General features: G+C 43.8%; 1 protein-coding gene across 1 annotated transcript; it reads left to right on the forward strand.

Annotated features, from left to right (window-relative positions):
- The first annotated feature begins 1,008 nt into the window (after window positions 1-1,008).
- On the forward strand, window positions 1,009-10,051 carry LOC110983395 (E3 ubiquitin-protein ligase TRIM71-like). Its single transcript, XM_022242633.2, has one exon. The coding sequence runs from the start codon at window positions 1,110-1,112 to the stop codon at window positions 3,219-3,221; it is 2,112 nt and encodes a 703-aa protein (XP_022098325.1). The 5' UTR covers window positions 1,009-1,109; the 3' UTR covers window positions 3,222-10,051.
- Window positions 10,052-11,656: the final 1,605 nt, after the last annotated feature.

Raw genomic sequence — 11,656 nt, forward strand, 5'->3', positions numbered from 1 at the left:
ATGCACTACTAAACTAACCAAACGTAATTATAAAGACGAACAAAGAAATTGACTAGAGCTGGATTTGAACCTGCCGCCTCCGGAATATCGTACCGGTGCTCCATCAACTGAGCTTTCCAGCCCTATGTCGGTGGCTCTTCCGAGAGATTGACACAACCTGGGAAGTGGTGGACAGGGATCACTCGAAGAGGACACGGCTTTTTGCACATAAATCATGGTACAAATTTATCATTTGTTTTCATGACAAACATAATTAAGTGTGTATAATAGCTCCATGGTGTAACCGAAACGTTTTACACAAATCAAGATGAGAATGTATCCCGGGGACAGGCTGACCACTACTGACTTGAGTGGGTCACGCCCATCGCCTTATATAAGCTTTGGTCTAAGCGAAGTCCCAATCAAAGCTGGCATAGGTTAAATAGTGTACATAACACAGTCATTATTTATTTATTTACTATTGCTTATTTGAAAACTATTGCCGAATCTTGTTTTGGATTAAAGTCACTGCAACATATAGGTTGCAGTCATTACCAGATACGTATAAGGTACTTTTCCTTTACATTAAACATGAGGACCATTACTTTTAACATTATGCTGTTCATTACCACATTACAGAGCTGATTTATACATTTTCTTTCTTTTTAGTTGAATGATTAGCAAAACTGACCGACCCATCGGCACAAAACTAATCCACAACTGGCCGTGTTATCACAGATGATCTTATGTAGACAGCGGGAGTTATTTTTGTGACAATGAGATGAAAATCTGAGTAAACAAAACTGCATGTCACTACAGCCGTCAACTGGGAACAAGTACGGTCCAAGAACCCTTTGAAGTAGCAATTTTAGGACCCGAAAGTTCGTTTCGCAACAGCGCGCGAACAGCGCCATCAATCGACGGCATTATTAACAGTAAATATTATTATTAGCCGGTGACGTGCTAAATTCATTTCCGGGAACATTATCATAAGAAAAATATGCGAGGTCGCACCGCATCGGTGATGCATGTGCATTGTGTGGGTGCGCGCGCGTGTGTGGGAGGGAGGCCGAGTATTGGGGATGATGATGATGATGCATGACTAAGTGATGTGTTGAACAGCCACCATCATGGCAGCTTCTCTCTCCCAGCTCTCTGTTCTCAGCCAAATCAGCGAGGAATTCCTCCTCTGCCAGGTGTGTTTCGAGCGGTTCAACAAGCCCAAAATCCTGCCATGCCTCCACAGCTTCTGCGAGGGGTGTCTGCAGCGCTACGCCCCGGCCGGCAGCCGAACGATCCGCTGCCCGATGTGCAAGCAGGAGACGGAACTCCCCGAAAATGGCGGCGTGTGCGGCCTGAAGGATAATTTCTTCATCCTCAACCTGTCTGACGTGTTCACGGAGATCGCGCCGGCGAAGCGAGGCGAGAAGCAGCCGCCGCGTAAGGCCATCTGTACCATATGTGTCGGTGCGGAACCCGCTGAGGCAAGTTTTCGGTGTTTGGAGTGCGTGGATTTCTTGTGTGATGTCTGTGCTCCTTCGCACGACCACCGCCTAGCAAGGTTCAGCCGGCAGCATCACGTCATCTCGGTGCCGGCCTCGGAGAATAAAAAGCTCTTGAGGAGAGATATCTACTGCGACAAGCACAACTCGGAAACGGTCAGATTCTTCTGCGAGTCTTGCAACCGGCCCATCTGCCGCGACTGTGTCCTGGTGGAACACAAGGATCATTCCCACACTTTTTTGAAGGACGAAGTCTCAAAGCACAAGAACACCATAGACACTCTGTTACACGGTGTAAGGGACAAGATTGCCGCATTTGAAGAGGCCATGAAGAGCGTTGACGAAGCAGAGGCCAATCTCGAAGCCAATCGGGGACAGGCCGAATACATTATCAACAAGACAATGCAGGACTACATCACCCAGCTGAAGGTGCAGCAGCAGCATCTCACGCAAAAGTTGAGCCGAGCCTGTGAGGGGCGAAAGAAGCAGCTGAATGCCCATAGGAAGAGCCTCCAGGCTGGGCTAGAAAACCTGCTCAGCGGGTTTGACTTCACCGAGAAAGCCCTGGGGCATGGATCGGAGCTAGACATCTTGTCCATCAAAGACGAAGTGATTGACAGGTTGCAGGGTCTGTCGACCATCTCGCCGCAGCAAGACCTTACGCTGGATCAACTCTCCCAACTGTACTTTGTCGCGAGCGAGAGCGCGGCCGACCTGTCGCTACCTCTTCTCGGGGAGATCCGCTGCGGGGACCGGACCTTCGTGGACATGTCCGAGACGGGCGATTCCCGGTCGATCTGCTCCATTGAGTCGTCGGAACTCGGAGACAGCTCCATGTCCGAATCCATTCCGAAGTCACCGAGGAAAGTCGTGGAGGCAAGGCCGCTGCCAGTCAGCAAACCCCAGCTCTTGTTCCATCTAAAGGATGAGACAGATGAGGCTGGGGAATTCGACTGGCCAAGCGGAGTGGCATCCAGTGCCGACGGAGAATATGTGGCCATCGTCGATCGAGACAACGACCGCATTCAGGTGTATAACCGAAAGGGGAAATTCGAGTGTAAATTCGGAAATCGCGGTCGGCAGCCCTGCCAGTTTGAGCTGCCACTGGATGCCGCCATCACGACCGACGATGACCCCTGCATCTACGTCACGGACGAGTACAACCACCGCGTCCAGAAGCTGACCCTCTACGGCAAATACGTCTCGCACTTTGGGGACAACGGGATCTTTAAGCAGCCCTACGGCATCGCCATCACCAGCAAAGGACACGTCGTGGTGACAGACATCGGCAAGCACCGGGTGACCATCCACGACCCCAACGGGAAACTCCTGCATCACTTCGGGTCCAGGGGAGACGGGGAGACGCAGTTCAACGAGCCGCGCTACGTGGCCGCCCACAACGACAAGATTGTGGTGTCCGACCACTGCAACCACTGCATCAAGGTCTTCAACTCTCAGGGAGCCCATCTTCGCACCTTCGGCTCCTGCGGCTCCGGGAACGGGCAGTTCATTGGGCCGACGGGGGTCTGCATCGACAAAGACGGCAACATCATTGTGGCCGACTGCGCCGACCGGGTCCAGCTCTTCAACTCGGAGGGCGTGTTCCTCCGGCATCTACTGAACGAAGGAGACGGCTTGAGTGGACCCTTGGGCATGGTCATCACGGCGTCCGAAGAGTTGGTGATTACCAACCTGGGCACACACTGTGTCAATGTTTTCAAGTACAGCGGCTGGGTATGATGATAGAGTCATGTCAGTCCTCATTCAACTGAGTTCAAGATAGTCAGAATAATTTATGGCAATATGGTCACCATCAGTGTTAACAGAAAATATAGAAATCATCGTGACCCCACCCCCAAAAAGAGCTTAGAAATGTTAGAACTTTTCCATAAAGTTTCACTCGAAAATTTAGGCAAAAAATATCGCATTTTAACGAAATGCAAATCAAGAAAGATCATCGCTGAAAATTAAAAATTGTGGATGACTGTATTGTACTGGACTGATGCTTCAGTTTTTTAGTCTAAAAATTAAACGAGAATTGGAAGAAAAGTCAATTTCTTTGTCCCTCGTCACTGAGTAACCAAGGATAGTTCCTTATACATGTGATAGATTCCATAGAAGCCGTCGCAGGTGGCATACCTATTCTTGTACAATTCCTTTTCACGTCAAGCTCTCTGTACATACAGTGGAATTTTAAAGCCACTGAATGCTGTTCCAAGAAAGTTTTGTAATAACACCATTGTCTGAACATATTTTTCGGATGGCATCCGTATACAAATGCCAGTTGTAAATTATCATGAAGGGCAATCGAGCTCTTCAATCCAGTATTTAATATATTATGAAGTAAAATCATCGTCTTGCCATATATATAAAAGCGCGAGTTATCCGATATTTATGGAACCGTCACAACAGGATCCATGGAAGTACATGAAACATGTCTGAATCTGTGTATGATCTGGTAGGATGTCGATTCTATTGGAAATTCTATTGAAAGTTCTATTGAAATAGTTGTTAAATGTGCGTGTATGTACAGGAATATGGCGTGACTATTTGTTGAAGCACAAATTATATAAAATTTACAGTAGATTGTGTCATATTTCCGCAATATTCGGGGCAGCTGCAATTCAGAATTCAAGGAATTTGTATTTATCGTTTTTTTCTGGAATTTATCGACACGACCATGCACAATGCAGAAGTCCGCATGCAAGTTGGCGGATGACAGACTCCAGCGCTGCTTCTGACCAAGGGACGATATCGTGGAGCTGCTCACTCACACAAAGGCGCTAAGCACCCAGAATACTCGCTTAGCAAAGCGTGGGTTTCCAGCTGAAGCGTCATTGATTATAAATTTCTAGTAACTGGTTCTAGCTGGTTCCGCCTGCTTCACGAAATCGGGCCCGTCTTGGCCACTTTGCATCCGACATTTTCACAGCCATCAAATATCTGTTTGGATTTTAATAAATCCGCGCCAAAGTGGCTTCCCGCGTGGAAAGCACAATACCCACTGTAGGCTACCTTCTTGTAATAGATGAAGTGGGTGCATTGGGGAGTAATTATCTTGAGAAGAGTGAAATGAAAAAAAAGCGAGCGCAATTTAATTTATTTCTTCTACATTGTCTGTCCACTCTATATTCAAAGACCGCAAAAGTTATTGACAGTACATATCGTGTAATAAGGTGGAAAATGCATGTCCCAATACACGTAAGTCTTCGAACACAATTATCGATTCGTAACTAGATAATGTACGACAATAATATTATACATGCTACGAGTGATGTGTCCAGCTAAACTAAATGTTCAAGGGGTGACAAACACGCATGCGTTTTGAAGGCATGCAGAGACGATTCACGTAGCTCTAAAATACCGACGGTGCTGCGGTGTCGTTGTTGAATGCTTATAGCAGGGAGTACATGAACCCTCCACATGAGCACCGCTGACTCAGTGTTTCGAAGCAGACGGTGGTTTTCAACCACAAAAAAAGCATTTTTTGAACTTGAATCCAAAATCTGCACCGCTATTAGTCATCACAAACGAACTTGAGCACCCCCTTAACTACTAGGTTGGCTGCATTTAGTCTGAGCAGTTAGGGTAGGCCTTTCTTTCGTGCTTTTAAAGTCATATTGCCATTGCCACGTGAAAAGTAACTTTGACAGTGAAAAGGGGGCATAATGCACCTGTAATATGTCTTAGTTTGTCAATGTGTGTGAGTCAAATAATGCGATTAACGCTTCAACTTATTTATTTTTCATATGAAAACCAATATTGGCTATATTCTATGAATTAACTGTACATTATTCCCAAAAGAAAGGTATGTAATATTGTGGAACATCGTTATATTTACTACATGCAAAGCAACGCTTTTCTGATACAGTGTTATGATTCGATGTACTTAATTATATTCGGTTTGGTAGTGCTTAGCTTGCTTATGGCGATTTTCGTTATCCTGTTTTGCACAGTACGCTTTATTTTGTGAAATAATGTTTGGCATACATTTTTGTGTTCAATTAGCTATATTTTGTAAGAGAGCTTTTGCAATTTTTATTTATGAAATGAGGCATGTATAGGCCTGTGGGCATTAGGGTTGGTAGTAACTCAAGGAGAGAGAGAAAAAGAATGTCTTTGAAGATCGTTTGCAATAAATTGGGTATGTCGTGGCATTTTGGCTATCTATAGGGTTTTCCTTCAAGGACAAAGACTTGGGCCGCCTCTAAAAAAATGAAATTGACCCCTCCCTTACATAGAGAAGTCGTTCAAAATTACGAAGTTTTCAATTGGATTTGATCATGATTTGATATGATTTGCCCGTGCTGTAATAAAGTTTTGATCTCGATTCAACCCCCCACAAAATATAAAAATAGAGAAAAGTTTTCAAAACAGCATAATTATTCTAAATAAATCTAGCCTAATAGGCCGTATATAAATGTTTGAACTAGAAACGCATGTGTTAACAGTTGGAATCTTATCTGTGTTGTGATCACCAAACCTCCAACTCTATCATGAGAGAGCGGCCGGCATTTCTTTATAAACATTGATTCATGTAATGAATGCGCTGGCAGTGGGCTGAGGTCTTCCATCAAGCTTTCACGCGGTGTGAGTCATTTCGTTGCAAAAAGGCACAGACATCGTGCATAATAAATAAAATTGGCCGTTTGACAAAAAAAGAAGGTCGCATAGCAAGAAGGGCTTCATCAGGTAGACACGATCTGAGATGCCATTGTGCTCAAAACTATGCACATTCTAACGACTTTCTCGACAACCCTTGCAGGATTTGATCTTTACAGAATTCGATGGCCGGAAGCCATGCATGCCCGTTTAGTATTGCATCGGTTTTGTTCTACGCCAGTGCTGCAAAGCATGTAGTTTTTCCCGAGGCAGAAATGATGACGATAGACTTACATGTAAATTCGAACTACAGGTAAATTACCGGTACTCCTAGGATTAAGTGTACCGAGTACATTCTGGACACGGATAATCAAACGCAGATATCTTAAGAATACGGGGGGAGGGCTCAGACCGTAATCTACCCCAGAAGTAGTAGCTCATGCTCCGAAACGCTCTCCCCCTCCTCATGTGGGACTGTACGGGGCGTACGGCTAGGTTTATATCAGAGCTAAAATAAGATGCGCTGCCGGTAGGTGCACACTATCTTCGTTTTTTTTTTTTTTTTTTTTCATAAAGCAGAGGGAATGTGAAACCTTGGGTGTGCCACTGCAGAACACCCTCAAAATAGGTCTACATGTATGAAGTACTTTGAATGTGATTCTCTACAAATGTCTGTCTTTATAGAAAACGCACTTTGTGAAACTGACGCATAAGCCTACACGAAGCTCGATTATTTGCAGCTATAAGATCACATCCTGTCCAACTGAGCTCAATTTGGCGTGTGACTTGTCCGGTGACTTACTTAAACCGTGGCCAAAGAAGGGAGTAACAATTCGCTGCCCGATGATAGAAATCTTGAGCCCAGCGGAAGCGGTTTTTTTTTTTACATCAGTCAATAAGTCCAATGCCATTCTCAGATGTTTAAAGTTATAAGCGAGGGTATGACTGGTATTCTAGCCTAGTTTTCCGTCTTTGGGTGGTGGTCTTAATTTTGCGTTTTTGAAATATAAGACAGTCCCTTTATTCCAGGCGAGCGAAATCTAGTGCGCGCAGTCCTTCAGTGTGTAAAATTCAAGTAGGGTTGGGGAGATCGCACGTCTGCTGACAGCTACAATGCTCGGTTTCATCTTTGGAAGTGCGTGGATGCCGTACAACAGCGATTAGATTTCTGAGCTGTTTCGAACTGCTTCATCTCATTTCTTTGTTGGTTCCTACCATTTAAGCGGGTGTGCAATGGTTACTGAATTTAGTTATTTTTAAGGGCCTTTATGGGGAAATAGACAAAAAATACCTGAAGTTATTTTATGTTTACTTGAATAATCTTCGCAGGAAATAACTGAGGATGTTAAAGTACCATACACAGCAACCTCTCAGAGATCCGATCACGCCAAATCGAAAGACAAACAGGTGACAGCCGCGGTCATGTTGTAGGCCTACCGGCCAATGGGACGTGTACGGCGGAAGATGTTAATAAGCCAGCATTGCATTTATCTGACTGATGCGGGCGACTACGTACTAAACGTGGTCGCCATGGCAACCAGTTACGGAATCCCGCTCGACTGGTTGCGTCAACCGGCCGTCTTGCCTCCGATTCGAATACGTGATGAGGCACTGTCTTGGACTCGGGCATGTCTTCTGTCTAGGGGGTTAAAACGGCAGCAAAATAACCAAACAGGTTGTTGATGAAAAACCCGTCTTGCACTTGGGGACTTGAGTTTTTCCTTCTGATTATATTCAATTTGTTTTTCTTTTTATGAAAGCCTGGTTATTGATTTCTCTTGCACGGAAACGTAAAATTATAATAGGCTGAGAGGTCTGCACGGTTGCAATGTTATCTCGACGCGTGTGATATCATTTTCTTCATTTATTTTGTTCAGTCTTGAAACTGCACCGCGGTTTGAAAGCGATTAACAATCAGAAGGACGCTGCTCGCCGTTTCCTCGTCTCCTTCTTTTGTTGGAAAGATTGTTGACTCTTTCGCGGGAATAGCCTTGGCGCAGCTTCTTTCTTAACATTGTCTGGTCATAAACATGCCACGTGGGCTGATGGAGATTGCAAAAATTAGTTTTCCAAGAATTTCGTTCAGGTGCTTCACACCAAAAGAGTTCCGGATTTTAAAGTTAAATACGGTTTGTGACGATTTGACCTCTTTTAAACCGACTGTAGTCTTAGGTTGAGGCAGTGGAAATGGCCCTCCTGGGACACAAAATCTGCATTATTGGGAAGTAAATAGAAATTGGTTTCGAATTATTCCACCTGTTTACATGTACTAGGACTAGGTCTGTGAGCAGTCTTTAGCTCTTTCCCGGACATTGTATTGGATTGCATTTTAATTGTATTGCTTTGTATCTGTGTCAAGTGTAATCTCGTACACTTCTTAACGTTCTGTGAGATATCTCACAAGAGTTTCCACAATTATGCATATCCCTGAGTCCTTGATGTAGAATAAGAAACAATTAAATGTACTCACTGAAAACATAAATGCGGTGTAAAATTAACACCGAATGGCTTTTGTACATGTAATGAGCAAACGATTTAATATAGGGGGGTTGATACAGGATCCGATATCCACCATGCAGCCTATTTGTTATGACCCATTGCCATATTACAGGCCTGTGATTCAACAATCCTAACGTGTAACAATGTTGACTCGTCTTCTTTCATTGGCAAATCTATTTGTGATTTGGCAATGCAAACACTGTTTGGTAAATGGTCTGGTATCGAATTACCGTACAGGTCGGGCGCCCGCTTTGCGGACGCGGGAACAGTTTCCGGTAATGCAATTGGAGGGTTGCACAAAATGTTAATCAAATCAAAGTAATATTCTTTACCCGGTTTGCACATTAACTCACGAGCCAATTTAGAGCGAGCTTGTTGGCCGAAGGGGCAAGTACGGCTAGCAGATGATAGCGACGCTCCGAGCATGCACCGCACGAAAACAGCACTCAATATTCTGCCACTTCATTCGATTTGGCTGTACTTCCGAAGGACACACAGCTGCTTGTAATAACCAGAATGTAAATTGAACATTTCATGTACGGGCCAAAATGTTCACACCTACGTTCTTTGCCTTGATTTTGCCTTCCAATATTGTCCATGAATAGTTCAAAGCGAGCGTGTCCGGAGGTGTTAAGACATGGCAGACTGCAGGGAAACTACACTGAAAATGGAGAAACCTGAAAGGATTTGATAAGTTGATCGAGAGTCTAAAATATTGGTAATTCGAAGCCTGTATCTCTTATTTGGTCTGCTGCGGCACTGTTGTGTAGAAGTTGAAGATGCACCGCTACTACAAAGCGCAGTTTGATCAATTTGTTGACGCGAGCCGGTCATCTCTTGTTCTTTCGTGGACTGTTTGAAGAATGCAAAAATTATGTGTCGTTGCCACCGGATTCAATAGCGGTACCATGACGTAAAGTCAAAACCGAGTTTCGAAAAAAGGACCGCTGTCTTGTTTTTTCGATGGCAGGGAGATTGAATGAGCATTATGTGTGTACATGTATATACATGTAAAGCCACACATGAACCATAGCGACTATGTCGAGAATTACTAAAAACACACCCGCAGGACATGGATAAATTCGTCTTATATTCTTCAATACGGAGCACGATATACAATCTCCACAAGAGGCTAGGCAGGCTAGCAGCTTGTTTTGATTAGATTTCAAGTTGGATTGTAACTTGAACTTGGATCCTGGGTGTAATCGTTTTTTGCCTCATTTAAGAGAGTCCACTGACGATTATCATTTCCTTTCCCAAATGAAAACTGATTTTCATTCCTTTCATTTCTTTAATGGATTAGCATCTTTAAGTGAAACCTCTTGGAAAGGTAATACGGTATGAACGTGTCCTTACGCAAAACATTTGTATTGGGGTCATTGTATCACAATTGTATAAGGAGAAAGGTAACACTTGGAAGTATAGTTTGATGCATTATCACTTTTGTCTATTAAATGATTCGGACAGTTTGTATTGGTTGTTATGACCATTTCCGCCCTGGACGATTTGCAGTTGTCACAAACATGTCAAAGGCTGGCTTGCGAATAATAGTTCCAATAACCTCTCTCGAGAGGATGCAAAGCGATGTCGTGCATAATGTCCCCACAGCACCCGTATGCATGCGTCCGCTACTCGCCCCGATTCGTCTTCAAGCACCTCAAGAACGTCGCCTGTTTGGCGAGCATATGGCGCCTCTTGCCGGGAGCCTCAAAATGCCATCCCTATTTTTAATATTAAATCTGGAGCGAATACGCCGCGCTGTGACGTGCTGCGCGGGATCATTTATTTCACGAAAAATGATAATGCACCGTGCGGGAGCCTTCATGTGAAGGCATGTGGTCTAATGGAGGCACTGCATCTTAAGAATAAAAAAAAATCTTTCTAGCAATGACTGGGAAGAAGTGGAATCGAACTCGAATAATTTAACAAATGTTTGAAGCTGTCGGTGATGAACGTTTTCTTTGTGCCTTGGAGTAAGAAGAAATGTATAGATTACGCACAAGATTTAGTGATGTAAACAAAGATCATTGTTTGTCAAGGAATGTGTCATGTGAAAAACTGTCTTCGCTCTATCAAAACACGAAATAAGAATAATGTATAAGAATCTGTTATGTATTAATATGGCTCTGTAATATGTAAAAATGTATCATATATTATGTAAAATGTAAAACACCATGTACAATATTTCATGGGAACTTAAAACTGCATGAGAAGAAAGATGTTGCAAGTTACGTCAATTAATCTGTACAGGGAAAAATGTACCATAGATTCGGTTGCTTTGCTTTTAGATACTAATGTTGAGCAAAATGAGAGAATAAAATAGTTTAATGGTGCAGTCAATAAAAATCTTTGCTGTTACTTTGTGTTGAAATTTCCTGGTTTTAAATTATTCGAGGTAAAAAGCCTCAGGTTGTCTTCCAACAAAAGATATGATCGTTCGTACCCTCATCCTACATGTACATAAATACGATGGCCCCCATAAATTTGTATATGACAAAATTGGTCCCCACAATGTTGGCCTGACAAAGACAAGGGCGTATCCAGAACCTGTCCGGTTTTGTAGGCGGTGGGTTATTTTTTTGGGGGGGCAGGGAAGTTTGTAAATTTCTCTGTGTAACCCTCGTGGCCTTTTTGAGGGGTTAGGCTAAATTACCGTGCATCTCCGTTGAAGAAAAGAAAAAAGAGTTCCTAAAATTACCTTTACCTCATTACATGTTAACAACAAAATATGACCCCCCCCATCCAGAAGGTGTCCTGTAGAAAAAGTGCCAAACATGACCCGACATGCACTGGCTACGGCTGGGAATGACGCGCAGAACTCTATGGGAAATAATACTGGTACCCGGCCAGAAAAAAAGGACGAAGAGGTATCCCCCTATAGTATACATGTCCAATCCCTTTACACACCCCGGAGTATTGTTACCAACCCCCCCCCCATGCCTGTAAAGAATTCTTGAGATTCTGATCAAACAATGACCAACACAAAGGTTGGGGGTGCTCCCCGTCCCATAATCTTACTTCACACGATGAGAAATCCGGCTTCCACAGCCGAACGCGTTATATATTCAGCGGTA

Source organism: Acanthaster planci, linkage group LG13 (genome assembly GCF_054643075.1).
Source record: "Acanthaster planci isolate LZ-2023a linkage group LG13, COTS_SCS, whole genome shotgun sequence".
Lineage (NCBI taxonomy): Eukaryota > Metazoa > Echinodermata > Asteroidea > Valvatida > Acanthasteridae > Acanthaster > Acanthaster planci.